At 40.9% G+C, this 25,003-nt stretch overlaps 1 protein-coding gene across 1 annotated transcript in view; it reads right to left on the reverse strand.

Moving 5' to 3' along the window:
- Positions 1-25,003, reverse strand: part of NSUN7 (NOP2/Sun RNA methyltransferase family member 7) — an 89,936-nt gene that overhangs the window by 38,224 nt on the left and 26,709 nt on the right. The window contains exons 2-4 of the mRNA XM_089654020.1: positions 18,207-18,531; positions 8,732-8,790; positions 5,549-5,679 (exon numbers count right to left, since the gene is read on the reverse strand). Of these exons, the coding sequence (XP_089510146.1) occupies positions 5,549-5,679; positions 8,732-8,790; positions 18,207-18,456 (440 nt within the window). The 5' untranslated portion in view covers positions 18,457-18,531. The remainder of the gene's footprint in view (positions 1-5,548; positions 5,680-8,731; positions 8,791-18,206; positions 18,532-25,003) is intronic.

Here is a 25,003-nt window from a genome sequence, read left to right on the forward strand (position 1 = left end):
AGGGATCGTGAGTGGCGGCAGCGGTGGCAGCAGGCAGTGCTGATATGTATGTAGAGTTGCCACACAAGGACTTTTATTCATAAGGGTTCCCATACCTGGGTATAGTGTAAGACAGCACACAAGAGGATCATCCATGGCTGCAGAGTGCAGATTATAGCTCTATGAGTGCAAACACTCTGCAGCCATGGATGATACACAGCCACAGCACCTGTCTCACTGTGCTTTTGTGATCATCATCATTATCATCATTATTATTATTATACAGTATTTATAATGCGCCAATGGTTCACTCAGCGCTGATTGTTTTACATCATGATGATCACATAGTACAGGTCCTGTACTGTGTGATCATGATGATGATCACATAAACACAGTGAGATCATTTCTTTTAGGCCACATTTACACTTGTTTTTGGGAGTGGTAAAAACATGACACTGCATTTTTACCGCTACCCTTACGCTGCAAAGGCAGTAGAGGGTGAGCACATAGGCCGTGACTGCAATGCTTTTTGCATAGCATTGCTTCCTACGGTGCCTGGTCAGTGCGGATTTGGTGCAGACTGAAAAAGAGTCATGTCCAATTTCTGAGCTGTGCGGTCCGGTTCAGGTGCGAATTACGGGCTATTGACTTCTATGGGAACCCTTTCTATACCGCACATGTATGAACAGGATTAAACTGTGACCAGAACCTGATGTAAACCTGACCTGAACCACTGAACAACTACTCTGTAGATTAGCTGTGAAACCTGAGCTTCAATCTGCACTGCACATGTGTGAATTAGCATTTACTGAAAGCTGAAAGACTTTGGTTACAAGACCTTTAGCCCTGGTTCACACTGATGTGGTGCGGAATTCGCAGCGTTTTCAGAGCGAATTCTGCACCGCATCACAATCGCACCCCGTTCATATGAACCGATGCGGGTGTGTATGTTAAGTCAACAAAACTCCGACATCGGTCCGCAAAACGCAGTGCAATGTGCAGAATCGGATCACATAGGTGTGAATACCTATGTGATCTGATTCTAGTACAGACCAAAAAAGGGTCCTGCATGTTTTTGGTGCGGTGCGAATAGAGCCATACAAAATGTATGGCTCTAATCGCACCAGATACAAATCGCATGTGATTTGTACAGAAATGCGGTGCGGTTCCTGTGCGAATCACATGGGATTTACTGCACCGCTGTAGTGTGAACCTAGGCTTAGTCCTCAAGCACACTTGACATTTTTACAGCTGCTGTTGTTGGCATTTGATGTTTTTTCTACAGCCAGTAAACCCCCTAGCATGTTATCCTATGTGTCCATGCACACATAGACTGTAATCAACGTTTCTTGGCTGGGACATTGTTTGGCTTGAAAAAAACCCAGGACTAGTGGGTTTCTAGAGGAGTTTTTTTAAAATGCGGCAAGACGCAGTAACATGCTGTAAAACGTGGTAAAACGCTAGTGTCGCGGTATAGGGGCCCTGCCAATTATTCATTCTGCTTAATCCTCTCATTAATTGCTTGTGCCAAACATCCCTAGATTTAATTGCTGTATGTCCTCCGTGTCATCCTGCCAAATGGCCCAAATTCAATTAACATAGTTTCCTCCTCCCTGCCACCTTGCTAAATGTCCTCAAATTCCATTAAACTATTTCCTCCACCAGGTCCTCTTGATGTCCCCAAAAGCCCATTGTCACCTTGGCCCCTCAATGTTATCCCCTCTCCCCACTGTCAATTGACCCCCCTCCACCTCTCATCCTGCCGCACAGGAGAAGAGGTGTGGCTTTCACCACCCCTGTCACTGTCTTCTCCCCCTCCGGCGCAGCCGAAGAGGAGAAGGTAGCGAGGTTCACACCTCTCGGCGGAGAGGTGCGAACCTCCTGTGGGGGTGTTCCAAGCTGCGGCGTCAGGCTGACGCCACCCCAGTCCTGTCATCCGCAGTGCGGGTACGGGAAGTGCCCGCACTTGCGGATGTCCCTGGACAAAGGTCGCGCTCACGAAAAGCGCGGCCCGTGTCCAGGGGGCGTGCCTCGTTGCCAAGCGACGAGGCACGCCAGCTTTGGCCCTCCCCGGTTGCCAAGACGACCGGAGAGCATCCTACATCAGCTTAAGAAGCTGATGCCGGGCGTTCCGGTCATTCTTTCCGCTGTGCAGCCATCAAGGGAGCCCAGCTGCGGCGGGACCCTTGTGGCTATAGTCTGCCAAGACCCCCAGCCTAGGGGGAAATTGCCTGCCCGCCACCTGTGACCCCAGTTTAGGGGGGAGAGTGCCTGCCAGCTGCCTTAGACCCCAGTCTAGGGGGATTGCCTGCCAGTTGCCTGAGACCCCAGTCCAGGGGGGATTGCCTGCCAGCTGCCTGAGACCCCAGTCTAGGGGGAAGATTACCTGCCAACTGCCTGAGACCCCAGCCTAGGGGGAAGATTACCTGCCAGCTGCCTGAGACCCCAGTCTAGGGGGAGGATTGCCTGCCAGCTGCCCGAGACCCCAGTTTAGGGGGAAGATTGCCTGCCATCCTGCCTGAGACCCCCAGCCCAAAGGGAGAGACCTCTCGCCTATTCTGGACCCCAACAGGTACCTGTGTCTTACTTTCTACCCCTGGGAGACCAGGCACCCTGTTGGATCTGTGAGCATATGCTTATCCCTGTTGTACCTGAACTGTTCCGGTGATGACCCCTACCCCCCTGTTGGATTACAACCTGTTACAGAGACTTTTCCTTTGCTCCCGGTACTGGACTACAAGTGTTTTAGCCCCTCCTTGCTGTTCCCCTACTGGCAAGGTCACCCTCCCTGCAGTCCCCCCATTGAGTGACTGTCCTTTTTTGTCTCAATAAACCTTTGTGCGTGTGCCATCTGCTCTGTGTGTTCTGTCCTGCCTACCCTCCGTCACAGCTGCAAACCGGCATTTTTGGACTTTTTTTGAGAAAACCTTTTTTTTGCAAAAAACGCAGTAAAACGCCACTAATTGTGGCAAAATTCCGCTAAACGCTAATGCAAAAAAGCTAAAGAAAGCTGAAAAACTCACGTTTTTAACATGACTTTACACAGCTAATGTTACCAGCGTTATCAAAATGCCCCATGTGCATGAGGAATTATGGACTACACATGGTCATTTTAGACTTTATTGCTCAGATTTTCTATTTTAAGTGTATTTTTTGTCTTATATGTGCTGAGCAATCTCCCTTTCTTAAAGCTACCGCTTTTTTATGTAATGTTTTTGTAGCCTATAGTAGGAGTAAACCAGTGGCACGAATAAACTGTTCTGAATAATCACCAATGTTCATAATTAGGCACTGGGGAGTTGAATCTTTGGCCTATGGAATCACAGGCTGAAGATGGCCAGACACTGTAAGAACTTTCATGTTCCACCCTATCAATTCCCCTATCTATGCTAAATAGCATGGCTGGAGGAATCTTCCATGGCAGCTATTGTTTTCAGACAGCTGGCACCCACGGCTGTCAGAACACCCAAACAGTGATTGCATCTGATTGGATGCAGCCAACAATTTTCCACCTGGCTCCTTCCATTCAGCTGGTTCATCGGGAACTGTCCAAAATTCGCTCTGTGTATGGCAATCTTAAAGCAGAACTTAACCCATAAAAACATCTTTACCTTTCCTTGTTTCTCTCCCCTGCCTCTTACAGAAATGGATGTTCCTCTATTCACTAAAAGACAAAATATTTTTTTTGTGCTGCACAGCAGCACTTCCTGCTTTCTGGCCTAGGCCAGAATGACTTTGTGCCCCACTGCCTCCTGAGATTCTCCATAATTTAATGCAGACCACCAGTGCACTGCAACATTTTGCATATGCACAGATGTACTGCATTTGTTTTGGATAAATTAGAGACCAGTGACACATGTACACACCTGAAGGGCATTTTCACTCATGCGCAAACAAGCCACAGGTCTCTGCAAGGTTCTAAAAATGGAGACATCTGCATATGCGCAAGATAATTAAAAATGATGGTGCTAAAAACAAGCAGAGGGATAACAATATCCCGGGGGGAACTTTAAGGACTTGGTGTTTTACGGAAGACCGAATGCAGTGAAGGTAAGAACAGTATACACTGCTTCTTCATTCTACTATGGAGAGAACCTAGTTTAGGGAAAGTACAGATTTGCTTTAATACACTGCACAACGGGCCTAGAGAAAGCACAGCAAAACTATAATCTCTTTTTATCCATCTCTTTCTCATGTGCATGTAGGCAGCCATACAGAAAAGTCCATAGAAATACTGTTTGTTTATGTAGAATTGGAATGACAGATCCAGTAATACTTGTGCATACAGTGACCGAGGTGGACTGCCAAGTGACGGATGAAAGGATGACTTTTATCACAGAGTAAATATCAGTCTTATTCCTCATGACTTTGGAAACATTTGTCACACAATAAGTCAACAGTGTCTTGATGGCTATAGGAAAAGAGTGCTTGACAGACGTATGGAGCTGCAGCAACACTCATATTTGCCAAATCTATCCTAGATAACATCTAGTCACCTTACTTATCGTAAAGGTGTTTAGAAACGTACATCCTGCTTGAGCTGACTTGGGCTCTAACACAGGGACCATATTTTTCAAACATGCCATTTAGTGTAGTCATGGCTAAATCTGTTGGATGTGGAATCCTTTTGCATAAGGTGATCTTTGGGATTGTGTGGGTGACAACAGAAGTGTGTGCAGCACTATGGCAACTGCAGATCTAAGTAGAGGCTAAGATGGCACCATCTTCGGTAGACAGGAGGATAGGAGGGTTTTGTTTCACTTTATATCTCCATTAGAAAATGCAGTACAGGGTATGAGATCAGTCATTTAGAGATGGCACTGAGTATAATCGTAAATTCCTATGATATTTAGAACCATCTAGTGGCCAAATGTGGTGTTTTCTATTTTAAAGTGATATTAAAGGCTCTCTTTTTTATTTTTTTAAATAACAAACATGTCATAATTCCCTGCTCTGTGCAATGGTTCTGATCCTCTTCCTCTTGGGTTCCCCGCTGCCGACCCCTGGCTCCTCCCCCCTGCTGAGTGCTCCCAGAGCAAGCCACTTGCTCTGGGGGCACTTGTGTCTATAAGACACATACAGCTTGGCTCAGCCATGCCTCTGCTCACTTCTCAGAGGCTGTGATTGACAGCACTGGGAGCCAATGGTTCCTGCTGCGGTTTCTCAGCCAATGAAGAGAGAGAGACCCAGGAGAGCCGAGGCTCCTGTGCACATTACTGTATCAAGATCTGGCTCAGGTAAGTATTAGGGGGGCTGAGGGGGGAACAGCACATAGAAGGTTTTTCACCTCATGCATAGAATGCATGGAGGTAAAAAAAATCTTCAGCCTTTACCACCACTTTAAACCAACAAACGTTCAACCAGCACAGGAAACAGCCTAATACCATTCCTTTTTGCCCTATTCACATGGAATACCCTTTTTGAGTGAATTGCTGTGTAAATGTTTTATAAATACACTCCACGTTTCTGTAAATGCTCCACATAATTATAAAATGACTCTCTAGTTCTGTCTATGTGAGTCTAGCGCTATCTCCTCTAGTATACATTCTGTGATATAAAAATAACTCACCCACACAAAAAGTTTTCTACTTCTCGTACATCTTCTATCACTTCATCATTGTTTGATATGTAGCGTGGCTGAAACTTGTGGTCTTGGAAATCATATAACATAACCACCACTAAACTAGTCATTTCATCTGGCTAAAGTAAAACAGAAACAGATGTCAGTGAAAAGAAAATAATATTACAAGTATCCTCCTGCGCTCAATACAGGCAAGGTCCCTATCTCAACAGCTGCTGTCACTCTACCTTAACCATTAGGTAACCAAATATATACAAAAAATAGTGAAGCGCTTAATAAATAAACATATATAACTATATATATTAAAGTGCCATCAGTGAATATACGTGCTACGTGTTAATAATTCCTTATTAAATGCTGGAGCATTTACAACCAAAATTATATTTAAAGTAATTAAACAAACCAAACTGAATTCCTAATTTATCAGTGATAATAAACACACCAGTGACAAATAATCTTATGACTCCAAGGGGTTCCTTAGTCTCCTTCACTGTTTTAAATGAAAAGTGCAATAATTAAAGGTGAACAAGTGTATACAAATAAACTTTTTTTTAAAAGTGCATATACAGAACATATATATATGTATAAATCATATATCATATATATATAAATAAATAAAAAAAGTCCATGCAAGTGTAGCTTGTGATAGAACAGTGATCTTCACTTCTAGTGCTCAAACACAAATCCTCAAATGGCAGCAGTGCCTGCTCACCTCCCCACACTGACCCTCAAGGGGCCAAAAGGCTACTGATCTCCTCTATGGCCAAACTTTCTCCTCCTCCTCTCGGTAGCTCAGCAGGTGATCACAGGGTCTCCACTTCTCCTCCACTCATATATCATATAGGACACAAAACAGAGCTTCCCATAGTGTAATATTGTTTAATGTAAGCCACTTCTAATTACATAGCGGTTGTACTCACATTGGATTTCCTGTTACAAAAGCCTTCCACCTCATCCCATAGGTGTATCTTATGAACACAGGGGGAAACCAATATGGCCGCTCCGTTCGGACATGCGTCCCACGTGACCGGAAGTGACGTAGTTCCAGACCGGATATGGCGTACCGACGCGTTGCGTCACGTGCGTCGTGACTTCATCAGGGTTCAACCCTGGGAAGCTCTGTTTTGTGTCCTATATGATATATGAGTGGAGGAGAAGTGGAGACCCTGTGATCACCTGCTGAGCTACCGAGAGGAGGAGGAGAAAGTTTGGCCATAGAGGAGATCAGTAGCCTTTTGGCCCCTTGAGGGTCAGTGTGGGGAGGTGAGCAGGCACTGCTGCCATTTGAGGATTTGTGTTTGAGCACTAGAAGTGAAGATCACTGTTCTATCACAAGCTACACTTGCATGGACTTTTTTTATTTATTTATATATATATGATATATGATTTATACATATATATATGTTCTGTATATGCACTTTTAAAAAAAAGTTTATTTGTATACACTTGTTCACCTTTAATTATTGCACTTTTCATTTAAAACAGTGAAGGAGACTAAGGAACCCCTTGGAGTCATAAGATTATTTGTCACTGGTGTGTTTATTATCACTGATAAATTAGGAATTCAGTTTGGTTTGTTTAATTACTTTAAATATAATTTTGGTTGTAAATGCTCCAGCATTTAATAAGGAATTATTAACACGTAGTACGTATATTCACTGATGGCACTTTAATATATATAGTTATATATGTTTATTTATTAAGCGCTTCACTATTTTTTGTACATATTTGGTTAGTGAAAAGAAAATGTATCTCTATATGTATTGCAAGAATACAAATGCAAAGCTTGCATATATCATTGAAATATATCATTGAAATATTGTTATGATGATTTTTTAGTCACAGTTTCTAAATTTAGATCAGGGGTCTCCAGACTTATCAGTATGAGGGCCACATTGTATATTTTATAAATATTGGTAGTCCGAAAAAATCTCCATCAGAGCCCTCTTATATCAGAGAGCCCTTTACATTAGTGCCCCCATCAATATCCCCCATCAACCCCCAGTCCCCCCTTACATCAGGGTCTCCACCACAGTCCCCATTACATCAGAGTTCCCTCTTACAGGGTCCAAATACGGATTGGGGGGGGGGTGTTGAAGCATAGACCATAGAGGGCAGACTCTGCTGACCTTAAACTGATGTTAAAGGCTGTTTTGTTTTGGTTCTCAGGTCCCCCTGCTAGTGCTCCTGGGCTCTCCCTCCTGCCAAGTGCCCCCAGAGCAAGCAGCTTGGTATGGAGGCACCCAAGCAGGCTCGCTCCCGAGTCACTGCTCAGCGTGTCCTTTCACACACGGAGCAGTGAATTGGCCCCGCACCTCTCTATTCTCATTGGCTTACTGGCTGTGATTGTCTAAGACAATGATCGATCGATTGCTTGCAATGGGGCTTAAGTAAGTATTAGGGAGGACTGGGGGAGCTGCTGCACACAAAAGGTTTTTACTTTCATGCATAGAATGCATGAAGGAAAAAAACCTTCACCATTTACAACCATTTTAATCATAATCAATCTGTTCACATTGGGGATATGCCACTGACACTAGCTGAGGGCCAGATAAAATCTTGTAGGAGGCCATAATTTGGAGACCCCAGATTTAGATGCAAGCAAAATAACTCCACTTTACATTCAACCCTCCCTCTTGCCCTCCAGAGCATGTTCCAGCATTCATTTTATACTTTTACCTTATTCCTGTATCTTTTTTTACTTCATGTGACATCATTACCAGGCAGGTAAAATTCAGGGGCAGCTGCTGTAAACTACAGGGTGCCTTGTATCAATTTCCATTGATGTAGGCACACCCCCATAACTACATCTCTCAAGAGCCCTTTCCCTTCACACAGCGTGTGAATGAGATCTTGGGAGTCAAAGCAGCTGCATTATGTTTCTGGGTGAAAAATCAATGTTTGTAAGCAGAGAGAAACAGAGATAGTGGGTCTGGGATAAGTGAAGTTCAGTATTCCAGCAGGGGGAGAACAATGCATGGGATAGCAGTGCAACAGAGGTAGTGTTGCAAGCCTACCACAGAATGTTAGGAGTTCAATTGACTTTTGGCAGGATTTACAAGTATTTTACTGTATTTTCAAGTTTTAAAAATAAAATCATGGGGAAATGTGGATTATAGATGCATTGCACTGTTTTTTTTTATTTTCAACTATACATATATAAGAACTTACCAGTGGCTGGGACTGGTAGAAGCCACTGACCAGCAAAATAGTCTCAAGCAGATCTTGATCTGTTAAAAAATATAAGAATACAAACAAAAAATAAAAAAACACATCAATAAACAAACAGAGTATTGCAGATTTGTAGTGCAAATATAGCTAAAGGGGCAAAAATTATCCATTATACTTCAGAACCTGCTACAAAAGCACAATACAGTATCATGCAATATATATGCAATTATTATATTCAATATAATAAACAGAGTATATATTATAAGTAGGATTACAGAGACAGCTAAAAGACATTATGATTCAACAGCTTCCAAATTTAAAAATGGTGTCAGCAAGGGGAAAGAGCACATTTCTACCCCAAAACTGTAACTACTTCACACAGGCACATCTACTTTAGGATAAATAAAAAAATGTTTCACTGGAAAATCTTTTCAGGTGATAATGAGCAATATTATTGCTTTCACCAATCTATTCTCCCTGTTTTTCACATTTCATGTGCTGTGTATGGTGGAGCTTTTGGGCTTCTTAGCATGTGCTCAGTATTTAGCAGTACTTGTATTTGCTTTCTAGTAGATGTTAGGTTATCATTATTATTATACAAGATTTATAAAGCGCCAACAGTTTGCTCAGCGCTTTACAATATAATGGGAGACAATACAGCAACAATACAGTTCAATACAAGAGGGATAGGAGGGCCCTGTTCCTTGGAGCTTACAATCTAAGAGGAAGGAGCTAGTGGTACAAAAGGTAATAACTTTGGGGGATGGACTGGTAGGAGGAATAGAAGATTCCATTATTAGCTGAGGGCAGGATAGGCTTCCCTGAAGAGATAGGTTTTCAGAGATCGCCTAAAAGTGTACAGAGTAGGCAATAGTCTGATAAATTGGGGTAGAGAGTTCCAGAGAATGGGGGAAGCTCTGGAGAAGTCCTGGAGATGAGCATGAGAGGAGGAGACAAGGGAGCTAGAGACCAGGAGGTCATGCGAGGAGCGGAGAGTACGGTTTGGGTGATATTTGGAGACAAGATTGGTGATGTAATTTGGGGCAAAGTTATAAATGGTTTTATATGTTATTGTTAATGTTTTGAATTTTATCCACTGGGCAATGGGAAGCCAGTGTAGGGATTGGCAGAGAGGGGTGGCAGATATGGAACAGTTAGTAAGGTGGATGATTCTGGCAGCAGCATTCATGATAGACTGAAGAGGGGATAGCCTGTGATGAGGTAGGCCAATGAGGAGGGAGTTACAATAGTCAAGGTGAGAGATAACAAGGGAGTGAATAAGTTGCTTAGTGGTTTCCGAGGTTAAGAACGGTCGTATCTTGGAGATGTTGCGGAGGTGAAGTCTACAAGACTTGGACAGTGATTGGATTTGAGGCTGAAAGGACACATGGGAGTCCAGGATTACACCTAGTACCCTGGCATGAGGGGAGGGACTGATGGTTGTATTATTGATCTTGATGGAGAAGTCAGGGGAGGGGGCACGGGCTGGAGAGAATAGTATGAGCTCAGTTTAGGAAATATTAAGTTATTAATATTGTATGTATAATATGTCACTTAGTAGGTTAGTAATGCGAGAGGAGACTGAAAGGGTGAGGTGAGGAGTAGAAAGATACTTTTGTGTGTCATCAGCATAGAGATGGTACTTAAAGCCATGGGAGTTTATCAAGTGACCAAGGGAGGAGGTGTAAATGGAGAAGAGAAGGGGTCCAAGGACAGCAAACCAACTCCACCACCTTTCTGACCACTGGGTCTGGCTGAGTGGGTCCAGAGAAGGCCTCCATAGGAAAGTGCTGCGGGAGAAGAAGAATCTGATGCTTGAAGCCAGGTTTCTGAGGCATTTGAGTTATCAGTGCAAATTCTAATTCTGCAAAAGCTGGTTCCTGGCTGTGTTATTTGCCCTTTTGCTTTAATACTTTATATCCCTTACCTGGTACAAGAATGCAAATAAGGATGTCTAAAGCTGGCCATACACTAATATTTGTCTAGTTCAGCAGGGACCAGACGAATTTTGATCATTTGTTCCAGCTCAGTAGAAGTCTATCACTTGATCAACTTCTGTCAAAGGGACATGTTGAAAATGTAATTGTTATTCGGCTGTGGCTGCTGATTGGTGTTCTGTAAGTGGCGGGTCCCACTGTCAGAATACAAAGTCCTGGAGAGGGGGATTCCTCCATCCACCTTGTTTCTATGGATGGAGGAATCTGTTGTTTTTTTTTCGATCAGCCTTCTGACTGAACAAAAAAAAAACTGTGCATGGCCAGCTTAACTTTATGCTGATTTTACAAATGTGCATACTTTCCAAAACATTCCATACTCTCCAAGGTTAGTGTAAGAGAGTTCCAGCAAGAAGATTCCCGATCGGGAACACGCATGCGCAAAGAAGATCCTGCAGACGAATTGTCGCTCAGACGCATGCACGCAGGAATGCGCGATCGCACACATGCACGCACATGTGCAGACGCACGGCAAAGATTGGCACCAGACGGGCCATTTAAGGAGCACCTCTGCCCAGATTCAGTGCTGACTGGTCTTCAGCTCCCCCCGTGTCCTGCTTGCTCCTGTCCGTTTACCTTTTTGCTGACCCGGCTTGTTCCTGACCCGACTCTGAGTACTCTCTTGTCCCCGGTTCCTGACTTCGGCTCTGATCCTGACTTTGGCTTTTCTTACTGATCCTGTACTGCGCTGCCCGACTGTTATGACCCTGGCTATCCTACGACTCCGCTCCAGTCCTGTGTCCTACATACATGGCTCTGCTGTGCATCTGGCAATCCACTGAACCTGCCTGGTCTATTTCTACAGTACCCAAATCAGAGGATATCCTGCCTACCAAGGTCATCATATGCAAGAGCCACAAGCAAACTTCTGGCGCTCTTGTCCCCCTGGTCCCTAGACTCCCCCTGTTCCAACCTCAGTGGGGTCAGGGCAAGTGACACAAGTGAGGTCGACTTTGTCATTTTAGTCTCCCATCAGGTACGTGACAGTTAGTGAGTCAAACCTTAATATACCAAGCTGATCAGTGTAGTATCCTAACAACCAGTATCTTCAGAAGGGGACTGGGAATGGTAGCCCCCATGTGTCTCTTAGGAAAGGTTTGCTTTTAAGCCCTGATACCCAACCTGTGGCCCTTTGGCACTTACTGTGCAGCCCTTGGGGCCCATGCAGACAGTGGTCTGTTTTTCGATGCTTACCCAAGCAAGCAATGGAAAAGTATTCTTTAGACTGGAGTAGTAGATAAAGTGTATCTAAATCTGAAAGTAAAAATGTAATATATTGTAGTTTACCAATCCTTGTGTGCAGTTGTTGCATCAGTTTTCTTTTTATATTTCTATTCTCCTTTCTTTTCACCTAGTAAGCTGGCCAATACTACACTTTCTACCTTAGGGTGTCTCCATTCTATTTAGGAGCAGCAGAGCCACGTTTGGACAGCAGCACTGTCAACCTTTGGAGAGGGACTAGCAAATTTTGGTAACCTTGATGAAAATTAAACTTTAACTTCAGGTAGCATGTTTGTTTTTTTTCCTTTCATCTTTTACAATAGATGGTGCTGAAAGAAATATCATATGTGACATAAATCATTTTTAAGATGGCTGTAAGAATCACAAATGTGGAAGCACCGATTTATACCTTTTAGACTGTAAGCTCTAATGAGCAGGGCCCTCTGATTCCTCCTGTATTGAATTGTATTGTAACTGTACTGTCTGCCCTCACATTGTAAAGCACTGCGCAAACTGTTGGCCCTATCTAAATCCTGTATTATATTAATAATAATAATAAAAGGGCTGTAATTGGCATTGTCTCTGACTGTCTCCTGCAGCATACCTCCATTCTCCAGTAAGTCTTATAGCATGTCTGCAGTTATGTCTGTAAAATAAATTGAATAATATATGTGGCCATTTGGTAATGTCAGGGTTCATACTTGAGGCCGTATATGTCTAGTAAGTTGACCGCCACTGCTTTGAAGTAAACTTTGGCTAGAAATCAGCAAACAATTTTTGGCTTCTGGGTTGCTGTTTCTAATATCTCCCCCTCTTACCTCTTCTACTTCACTATTTTCCTAACACTGTGATGGTTAGCTAAACAGTAGTGAGGCTTGTGAACATGGGAGTTGGGGGGTAGGCTAATATGGAGATATTTTATTTGCACCACAGAGAAGCTCATTTGTTTGGTGTTCAAGGATCTGCAGGATATCAGGACTGGTATGCCTGCAATTTAGTGCAAGTCAGAAACTGCTCACTGTGTTGATGTATGTCCTTGGAATATCTCAAACTGTAATTTGTCTCCTTGCTTAGGAAAATCCCATTATGCGTGGCAGTGTTAATTTAGCTTGTGACCAGTGGTAGTTTTTGTTTTCACCTGGTGTGGTTTGTTTTGGAAATACTTTCTGTATTATCAGTATTTACAAAGTCTTATCATTAGAACACAATGCTGATCAAACATACAGTATTGGTGCGCTAGCAACAAGGACTCCATAATTACCAGCAGTAAATCACCTCTTAAAAACTCCTGTTCATGAACTTTTCCACTTATGTAAAAAAGAAGAAAGGTAAAGAAGTCTAGATGGCCCAGCAGGCTGTTAAGACTGCTAAAGCACCTCTAGGTATACCTAGTGAGTATACCCAAAAATAAGAGTGTGGAATACTAGCATTCCAGTTGTAATCAAGCCACTATTCTCTGATGTTTATTTGTAATATAGGAATCTTTGTGTCACTTGTCTTCCTCCACCATTCTCCATTTCACCCTCCAGAAGTACCTGTCCCATCTGAATTATCTGCCCCAATTTTTCTTACCTGTCCTCAACTATGAAACCTAATTTAAATACTCTACAAGTTGACCAGAAGAGTTCTTTAATTTAGTTATATATTTTTCTCTTCTTTCCCCCTTTCTTCCATCCCCTTCATACAGATCACATTAGTTATAATTTCATATGTCTCCTTCCCTTCTCTTTTTTCCCCCTCCTGTTTTTTCTTTCTCCTTTCCACTCTCTTTTTTTTTCATCCACGTGACACATTAAGCTTTTGCTACAAGGACTGTTAGAATTAGTATTGTTTTTTTCGCCCGTATTCCCCTCCCCCTCCTTTTTTTATGGGACTATTTCAATGCATGCAATACAATACTTAAGCATATTGTTGCTTATGCCTAACTGAATGAAAGTTCGTATGTATAAGTTTATGTTCAGCTGTTTTTTTCTACATTCCAAACATGATAGTTTGAGCTTGATTTCACTTTTGTATATTTTAATATCCAGTTCTCTTACACATACTATTGTCCATGTTTCAATACATTGTGATGTGTGGAGATACGTTCATATCATTGTTATACGTATAAAAAATGTTTCAAAAATACTCCACCAGCCCACCAATAAACATCTCCTAATGTATCACACCCTACTTTAATCAGGTTCAAACTGTCATTAGCTCTATATGTTGTACCTTTGTAAAAGGTCAGCCCAGTGCTCTAAACACATTTTTTCAGTTTATCCCCATTCCTTTTTTGGCTGTCAAGTTTTTCACCAATCTATCCATTTTTCAGTTTCTTTACTTTCCATTGGTAGACTATGCTGAAATGAGGAACATTTAGGAGAAGAACGTGAAGTGTAGCAAAACCTAACATCATCATTTGATAGGTGTCTCTAAGTGACTTTTCTGTAATTTTCTCAAAGCACACATAGTTGTTGCCTGACATACAGATGTAAATCTATATTATTCAGTTTTGTGAAGGCAATATGGCTCAATGTATACCTAATGACAATATGCTAAAATTTCCTAAGGAACATCCAAATGAGACACTTTAAGACATTTAAGCCATGAAATGCAGGAATTAAAAGGGACTTGAAATGCACTCTACTAATGCAGTCCTTGCCTTCCTGTCAGTGGCAGGACACTGCAAAACCTGAGGCAGGATTTCTGAGCTCCATTCAGTACAGTACACATACACTGATCTAAACTTAACCTTCCCAACACCTATAAAACCTATTGCAGCTCATCAACAAATTAACTCCTGTAGTTAAAGGTCCCATCCTTTATATCCCCTCCAAAGCTAAGCCCCCAACTCCTAAACCTACTCATATTTACACGTCTCCCCTCTCCTACAGGAGATGTGTATTAATCTCACACTTCATAAGATAAAAAATATAATACAATTCCACTAACAGTGCAAGTGCCACTGTTACACTGTTTAAAAAAACTAGTGAATACATAGTAAAAATGTTGTATACAAAGCTAGGTGCTGGGACTATTATTCTCTATAGCACCTCCAGTTGCAGGCACTTAATGTATTGATATTTTGAAAGTTAATGTGCAGGGTGGGTAGAAAAACAGATTTCATTTTTTTTAATTCGAATTATGATTTGTAACCAAATATGATGCAGCTAGTACACAGCAAATTTTTATTTATGTGAATACACTTCTAATGGAAGAACCATTGTATGAAATATGAATTGCAAAGAGCTTACGTCAACTAAGAATATCTTTTGTCCCAGAAGAAAGACAAAGAACAGTGTTACATTTCACAGGTTTCAAGAACATGTTTTAGGACTCTATACAAGGTTGATCTAAGTAAACAGAAAACTGATTCATTAACAGTGTAAATACAGTACGTGCAATATTGTAGAACTATACTTGTTGCACAATCTATATTGTCAGTTCCACTTGAACATACAGTTCTTTGTAGTGGTTTCTTGTGGTGTTTACCTATCAGATGTAAGAATAGTCCATTGTGTTAATGAACACAGGCAACCAGGAAATAAAGCCTGCTTACCTTTCAAGTTCAAATAATTCATCAACATTTCAATATGAAAAGGGCCAACATACTTCACACAAGTGTACAAGTATACATTTTCAAGACGACATAAGATCACCCACAGGGATCTAAAAGGAAATATGGAATAGAACTCATGGGCTGCTCTTGTTTATATATCTTTTTGCAAATGGTAGTTGCCCAGCATTCAGCTACAACACGTATATGTCTTAGTTTAGTACACATGTATCACATGGAACTAAGGCCTGGTTCACACCTATGTGTTTTCGCAGAAACACACTACAGTCCATTAAATATGGTTTCCTATGGGACACATTCACATCTAGATTTTTTCAGCACTTTTTGGAAAAGGTCAGGGACTTTTTTGGAAGCAAAACAGTGCTTTTTTGGTTCAATAGACTTCAATGGAGATGCTGCAGAAAAGCATACTGTGCATTGTAAACACATTTTTGATGCGTTTTGTGTTTTTTAATCTGGCCAACAACAAATTGGTAAAAAAAAGCATAATAAAACGCAATAATAATAATAATAATAATAATAAAATACAGCAAAAAAAGTGTGAAAAACATGTCACAAACGTGTGCAAAAACGCAAAATTCACCGCAAAAAGCACTGCAGAAATGGATAAAAAGTAAACTGCAAAGGTTTTAACCAAGCATGAGCTACTTAGTCTACACCTGAGCTGTGAACCTAACCCTTAACTTTGACTCAACCACTAAGTTTAACTGTCAACTGTACATGGACCCTACATCTAACCCCTACCTCAGCCTAATCCTTATCAATAATCTGTTAATGAACCTGCCAAAACATGGAAATTGCCACAGTTGCCTTATTTTTGAAGGTGCAAGCTCTGTAATCCTCAGCCTCATCTTTCTTTCATGACTTTGTATGTCAAAGACATGGAAAACGCATGTGCATTTCAGATGTGCTAGTCCTTTAATGGCATATGTTTGTTTCAGAGCAAAGAATCAAAAAGTAGAAGGTGTGAGATAACAGCAACTGAAAATACACCCTCTAGAACAAGCCCTTGAAGTATATATAAACCCTCACCTTGTAAAACAACCCATTCAGTTTAAAATAAAAATAATAGGTGTATAGATAAGATAAAAAATCATAAACACATCCCCCCCTTTTTTATAAGTGATCACAGTCCCTCTGTTCTCAGCTGCATAAGGAGAAACAGCAGCACACTGATCTTCCCAGTGAAAGGCTGTGAATAGGAAGTGTGTTAGCACAAGTCTGATCATTGGAGAAGAGCAGACTTGAGTTCCCAGCACAGCTAGAGAACTGACCACAGTTCTGCTTAGTGCAGTCAGTTTTTAATAGAAAAGCAGGCACCAGAGCTGCACCAGATTTTGCACTCTCCAGTTTTAGTAAATCAACTCCTATATGTCCATGCACACTATAGGCATTTTCAGGAGTTTAGTGGCAGGGGAGTGTACAGGCAGAAAAAGAAACCCTGAAGGGTTTGGGTTTTTTTTTCTGCCTGTAAACTCCCCTGCCACTAAACTCCTGAAAATGCCTATAGTGTGCATGGACATATAGGCTAACATGGAGGTGAGTTAACAGCCAGAGAAGTAAAGCTCCAAACAACTCAAATGCCTGTAAGAGCAGCTTCTTTGAGCTTCAGGGTGCATTAGGCCTAATTATATAACTAATTAGCCTACCAAAAATGCTACCTATATTTCCTGGTGTCCCAGGAGAAAGTTGAGTGACATTACCTTTGCCTAGGCAAGGGGACTGGAAACTGGTGTCTGCTGTACATATCTTGATTTTCTTCTCTTACAGATTTGTAAGATTTAATTAGCACTTTTAGATGCAGAGATGAGGGCTAAAATATAGGGGTCGATTCATTTTTTTTCATGAGAGCTCCATTTTAATGCAAACATTCAGTCTAAGCCTGGTCATACATTATACAACTGTCTTTAGAAAATTGCTTTAGATTTACCAAAAACCATATAATATGAGGTCAAACTTAAACAACACTTTCAATTGTATCCAATTAAGCAGGCCTTTGCACTACATAGTTGAAGGTAACTCTCAAGGAAATTGGGCAGAAATTGGACAGAAAATTGTATAGTGTATGGTCAGCCTAACCCTTAAACATAACTCTAATCCTCAAATCAGGTGTAACTCTACCATTTGTAATTAAAACATGTTCCTAATACTAGTGCTGATAATATAATTGTGCTGAACTTTTCAGGCACCTTGGCAAACCATGAATTACACAAATTCTGAAGCTGCTATACACGGGGACAAATTATCAGTACAGGAAAAACTTTACCATAATAGCTGCACTACATGAAAAAAGTAAAAGTATCCATAAAAGCCCATTCACATGTATGCATTGCAGTAACGTATGGTAAAATGGACACCACAATGTATGGCAATACACAAGCCATGGTGCGTTGGAGGTCTATTAATTTTGAATTGCATCCCAACACATTAATACAACACACCTGTATTGCAGCTCACTATAACACGTGGAATCAGTACATTGTGGTACACGGCTTCACAGAAAATGGGGCATGTCTGATTTGTACTGTTTGTTGTGATGCATTTTCAAAGGCGCACCTTAATGCTATGCACATTAACGCGGGGATAACACATTTTACCGCTCTGCAATGCGCTGTATATCAGTGTGTCCTAAAAATGTATTACTGCAAGCTTTCATGGTGTGTTTATTCTGATGATGTAGAATGTTTGTGTAATTACTTACATTTCAGAGCATTAAAAGCGAGCTCATAGGACCAGCGCTGCAATCTTTCATCTTTGAAGTCTGGCAAAGGCATCCCAGAGTCACTGCCATAACTGACCAGGATCTTATCTGGAGGTTTCGTCCGATGAATATGCTGGAATATTCTGGCAGCATTGAAGAATACCTGGTCGGGATAATTTACTTTTTCTGTTGACCAAGTTGAACTGCCCCCTGTAAAGTCTACAGTGGTAACATTTGACAGTGGCTCCATTGACTGATTTGTGCTGTTTGGAGCTAGATTTCTTCAAAAGCTCAGAATTTTGTTGATCAATAAAATATCCAAAGCCTAAAACAGAAGATTACACCATTTATATTTACTTATCATGATAATTTTAGATTTAAAGTAAACGTCACAAAGGTCACACATTTTGTTCACTAAATTTAATATCTTTTCAGGGAACCATAATACTGTAAATTAAAAAGTATACGTAGAACATAGGTAAAACAGAAAACATTTGCATATCACTAAAAATAATATCTTCTTTTGTTAAAAGAAAATCCCAAAAGTTTTAAGGTAAATGGTCCGCATAATTTCTGCAAAGACGTTTGAGGTTGAATTACTCCACAGTGCCTCTGGCCATAAAGGTCAGTAAGGGATTGTTTTAAACCTCTCTTAGTACCTATTAGGGTTCGTTCACACTTGACTTTATTTCTAACTCTTGCCAAACACCCCTATAGCGTTTGACAAACATTAGACAGGCGTTTGTGAAGCGTTTTTAATGCTCCACAAATGCTCCCAAAACGTCCTATGCACGGTTTTGAGGCGGTTGGTAGGCATTTGCCAAGCATTAAAACCGCACCACAAACTCCTATAATGAAGTTTAAATGGTATTGATGCTCCGCAAATGCCTCGCAACCGCGTCACAACCACACCGCAAACACCAGCCAGGCGTTTGTGGAGCAGCACCATAGACTTGAATGTGAGACTTCAACTCCTCCTGACTTGACCAGAGGCGTCAGTTTTGCCAGGACACAATGCTAATGCTTGCATGTGAACAGCACTGTGTGCTGCTATGTGCAGAATTTTCAGAGGTGTTTGAGAAGCGTTAAAAATGCTTCCCAAACACCTGTCTGATGCCTGCTGACAGAGCGAGTGTGAACGTAGCCTTAAGAATATGTAAATGCTTGAATGTTCATAACCACAGGCTCAAAGTACACCTGAAATTATAGAAATATGTTTGCTTCTATTCCTGATCTCTCCTTTTCAGCATATTAGTTTCCTGGCTTTCATGGTTTGGGTTTAGCTTCAATGCTTTCTGAATCAATGACCTGGAACAAGCATAAAGATAAGATGTTCTGATTCTTTTCTGACACTCATTTTTATGCTTTGAGTCTGTGACTTAAAAGTATTGAAGCTAGATCCAGCTAAGCAAGCAGCATTTTCACAGGGAGGTCAGCAGTTACAAGTGATCAGACCAGGGTCATACCACACCAACTCAAGTCTCACAACTATATATCCAAATACATACAGGTATAATTATCAATAATATATGCATTCTTGCCAACTATCCCAGATTTGAGGGAACAGTCACATTTTTGTACTTGGTGAAGTCATATACTTATTTGAGTCCCCCGCATTCAGGTCTCCCACTAAAGCCTGCAAGGACCACTAGTCCAGTGCTGCACATCAACCCTTGTCGGCTGGTCCTCTTCATGCCTCTTGGTCCTGTCAGTCCTCCACTGGTCAGTCAATAGGAATTGTCTGTGTCATGCAGGCAGTGCCATGGACACTCAGAAACAGGACCTATCCAATTAGTACATAGAGGGAAGAAGGACCTGGCACTGGATAATCACTTGACCATGTCTTAAAGTGACACTAAACAATAGTCGTATTCTCCAAAAAACAATTCTTGCACATCCACAACTTAATGGCCCGGTAATCTATTTTTCATGACATTGTTTCTTACCTTTTTAATCTGTGCCCGCAGTCATATCAAGGTCCTGGATAAGAGTCAATGCTGATTTTGAAACATAGGCACCCATGTATTTGATAAAGCCTTAAATTTGTGTGTTATGAATTCTCAACATCAATTTTTCCAATATTTGTACATCTTTCATTCCAGTAGGTAAGTTGTGCATAGTGGGAGGATTGTGGTTAGACAGCATGTTATCATGGGGACAAACACCTCTTTTTAACCATGAACAATAAAATGCCACTCCAATCCCATCTAAAGACATCTGTATTTAACCAGACTGATAAAACCAAGCTTCTGTTTTCTGTGCCCAATCAATGTATATCTCTGTTTTTCTGTGACTAATCAGTGTTATTAATGTGGCTAATAAGTGTATGCCTCTACTTTATTATGATTAATTGAAGTATCTATATCTCACTACAGCTAGTCAATGTGTGTCTCTGTATTTTAAAGACCAGTCGATGTATGTCACTCCTTCACAAAAACAGTTAAGGCATTCCTTTAATGTATCACTTCCAATCAATGCTTGTCTCTGCTTTACTAGAATTTGTCAATGTATTGCTCTGTTTTATTATGGCCCATTGAATGTATGTCCCAGTTTTCTGTGACCTGTGAATGAGGATCCTTGTTTTATTATGATCTGGTGATATGTGCTTCTCTTTTATTGTGACCAATCAATAGGTAACTCTTCTTTATTAAAACCAGGTAATAAATGTTTGAGCTTTACTATGACCAGTCAATATGCATCTGTGAGCTTTCAAGGTCTGTTTTATTAAGGTCACCTTAAGTATGCCTGTTTTTACCATTCTGAGGGAAAAGTGCCTGTTTTATATCATAATTAGTTAATATGCGCCTATTTTGTATATAGGTAGGAATGAAGGTATTCTAAAATCATGAATGTATAGTGTCAATAAGTGTATAATGGAACTCAGCCAGGGACTGTGGTTAATATTTTTATTACAAACAGGGTAAAAGATCCATGTGGTGCAGCCAATTCTTTAATTTTACTACAACCAAGTGATATTGGTCATATTCTTCCTATTATCCATTAGTATGTGCTTCAATTTTACAATGGAGCTTAAGCCTTAATTGCAGCCAAAACTTTTTATTAAGGCTACTTTCACACTGATCCATAGCATATGCGTTTTTGCCGCATTTTTATCATGCTTGCAGTGCATTTTTTACAAGATATGTGACTCAAAAACCACATTTTCTATTGAGTTCAATGGGCAGGTGCATTTTTGATGCGTTATTTTTAACACACCAAATATGCAGCAAGCAGGATGTTAATAAACTAACTGGATCAGTATGAAGAGTTCCATAGGAATATATAGTCACACATTTTTCTTCTGCTTTTGTTAACGCAAAAACAGAAGAAAAACTGATCAGTATGAAAGCAGCATTAATTTTGAAATGGAAGGGTCAGAGCCTATGTTCTGTTTTTACTGTTGGAACAGGAAGTTATGGAAAATATGCCTAATGGTGGCAAAATCACAATTTCAGTAGCATATGGTAGGGTTAGAACTTCTGACAGTTTTTCAGATTGATATCTGTACTTTCCTGTCCTTGTCATAGCAACACGGCCAGTGAATGGGCATCACAGAGAAAGGAAGTCAGGGAAAATTCCCTAGTTGGGGTCAGATATAAATATCTGACTTCAATTTTAATTCTCCCTATTCTATTTGAAAAAAAAATGGCTTTAACACATGTTCACATTCCGCCTTGACTAATCAAAGTATCAGTGTCATCACTGAATGTACATTCTTTACTACAGTATATTAAAAATCTGAAGAATAGCGGCTGTGTTTCCCATAGCATAGACTGAGAATTTCCAATTTCTGCCTGCCTACTTTCTATGTAACAGAAGATGATACTACATGGAAAGTTTGTGTGGCTTTACACTGCCCTGCTCCATTTTAGCCACTGCGCGGGTACAGTGTAGTGTACCCGCAGCTTTCATGCAGGTTAGCTGCGCATTCCCATATACTTCTATTTTTGTTCAGCAGTTTTGGTGCTCTTTCAGGAAACGTATCAAGAAATAACAGGAGTCTATGAGAAAGCGCAGCTAACCCGCACATAAAACGCCAGTAGACTGCGCTGCGGCCAAAGTGCCGAACAGTGTGCAGTCAACCATAGACACATGATTTTTTTTCAAAGGTTTACTTTCTGAAGTATGAGGAAAAAAGCAAAAAAAAAACAAATGAACAAAATAAGTGAATACAAGAAAACCCCACATAAAATACATTATAAATATATATATATGAAGTGGCAGTTGTATATAGAAATCTGTCCGTTTACCTCCGCCTGCATCCGATCCGCTAAAAACAGATGGATGAGGATCCGTTCCCCATCCGTCCAGCGGATCAGATCAGATGACAGTCGGATGTAAACGGTAGGGCGGTCTGTTTATATCAGACCACCCATAGAGGAAAGCAGGCTCTCATCTGCCTGCTCAGTGGGGATCAGCAAATGGATCCTCTGCTGAGCAGGCGGATCCGCTGGCGTATTCCGCCCATGTAAAAGGGGTCTAAGTAAAAATAGAAATAATAAATAAATAGATAGGTATTAATAAATATATAATAGAAAGTGTCAAAGGGGAATTCCAACCAAACAGTTACACAAAGTTTCATGCACATATGTGAACTATCTCACCTGCAAAGGATTCTATCCAAGACACTTTTGTGATGCATACACCTCTACTAAACAGCACGAGGGTGACACTGACAATTTTGTTAGTAGCTAAAGAGGAACTCCAGTTGTTTTTTTATAAAAGTAAAAGTCACCAACCCAGGAGTCTTGCGTTTCTTAACCAGGACCGGTTCTTTGCTGCTCTTTGGATCCCCAGTGCCACCATCTTGGCTGTGGAAGATGGCCGTGACTTCCTACTGGGCGTGGGCTGACAACTCATTGGGCCCCCAGGCAAAAGAGGATCATGGGGCCCCTGTGTCCTTGCCCACACTCAAACCACACCCAAAAAAGCCTATGAAAGGTACCAGGGGCATCTCATGGGGCCCCCTGCTGACCCTGGGCCCTCAGGCAGTGCCAGAGTGCCCGAATGGTCAGTCCGCCCCTGCTTCCTACTGTTTCACAGCAGACTCCCCACTGCGCATGCATAAGGTGGCACTACTCTGTCAGACTGGTTCCGCAGTCTCCTGGGATGTGAGATGTGCCCCGGAAGGTTGCAAGTGGGCAGAGATGGGTCAAACCTACATAATTCATGCCTAGGCAAGCATTGCAGAGGTGAGAGAGGGTACCTGTCAGAAAAAGGTACCTGCTCCCAGAAAAAAAAACATAAAATAACTAAAAAAGTTAGAGGACTGGGGGGAGAAGCGGATTAGCAGTACTTTCACTTTTAAGTGAAGGTCTACTTTAAAGAACTGCAAGGGTTAAAATGCTTGTTATGTCTAGGGGTTCTACAGAAAAGCACATGTGTAAGCAGCAGAGTCCGAATGGCTCCTAGTGCTGCCCTCCCTCTCCCACTATGAATGCTGCTATGCAAAGGATTACAAAAAGATGATATTAACTACTTGCTGCCTGTGCAGAATAGTTTTATTGTGAGCGGGAGGCAGAGCAAGGCCAGGTGATGTACTGGCACATCATCCAGCACATGAGCACTAGCGCACCCCCTGAGGCAAGCAACGGCATGATCCCATGACTGCTGTGCCCTGTGGACACAGTGGAACACGGTACCTAGCTGCAATAACCAATCACAATATTTATGTAAGCAAACTTTCATGAATGGGTCGCCATTCATGATGGTTTGATTACTGTTGTGATGCTGTGATTGGTCCACCACTATGACATACTACCTAGCTACATGTACCATGTGATTAGCTATAGCCAATCACAGCATGTCAACAATAACTAAACTGTCAGGAATGGAAACCCATTCATGACAGCTAAAACTATTGTTTAAATAGTGGACTTCATTGTTATAAGCAATAAAAGTATTAAAAAAATCCCTGATCACCCCCCCAGAGTAGTACCATGTCGCTATAGTGACACCGAACTACTCAGATGAAAGTATGTAAAAAAATAGCATAAAAAGAAAAAAAGTTTTAAAAAGATGTAAAAAATGAATTAAAAATGATTTATTTATTACATACTGTCACCAGTCAATATCTCTGATCACCACCACACCAGTGATGATAACATTGTACTGCACTGGTGACAGTATGTAAAAAGAAATTGTAAAAAAAAAAAAAAATTTTATTTAACTTCTTATAAAAATTTTACCAAAAAGAATTACAGCTTCAAAAAACTCACCATGCCTCTTACTAAATACATTGGACTGGCTACTTTCCAAAAAGGAGTCATTAAGGGGTATATGTACTGTCCTGGCATTTTAGGGCCCGAGACAGTCAGTACATCATAACTGATCAATTTTCAAATACATATACCATAGTTTATAGACTCAAAAATACACAGACTAAACAATATACACTGAGTTGGGTTCTTTTTACCAAAGCAATGTAGCAAAATACAGTTTGGACTAAATTTATGAAGAAAGATTGTTTTGGTTGCAAATTTTAGAACAGAAACTAAGAAAAACATGTTTTTTTCACAATTGTGGTTATTAAATAGAAAGCTCTATTTGTGTGAAAAAAATGATAAAAATTTAATTTGGGTACAGTGTTGCATGACTGAGTAATTGCCAGCTAAAGAAGCAGTGTTGAATAGAAAAAAATGCCCTGGTCATGAAGGGATAAAGCCTTCTGAAGGTCAAGGGGTTAAAGGATAAGTTCACCTTTTAGAAAAAAATCATAAATGCACATTTTTCTGCAGGTAAAAAAATGTGCATTTATTATTTTTGTGATCAGTAGAACGCTGATGCCATGCAGGTCT

The sequence above is a fragment of the Staurois parvus genome, unplaced genomic scaffold (assembly GCF_062004578.1).
Source record: "Staurois parvus isolate SC_StPar_1 unplaced genomic scaffold, SC_StPar_1.0 ptg000734l, whole genome shotgun sequence".
NCBI classification, from domain to species: Eukaryota; Metazoa; Chordata; class Amphibia; order Anura; family Ranidae; genus Staurois; species Staurois parvus.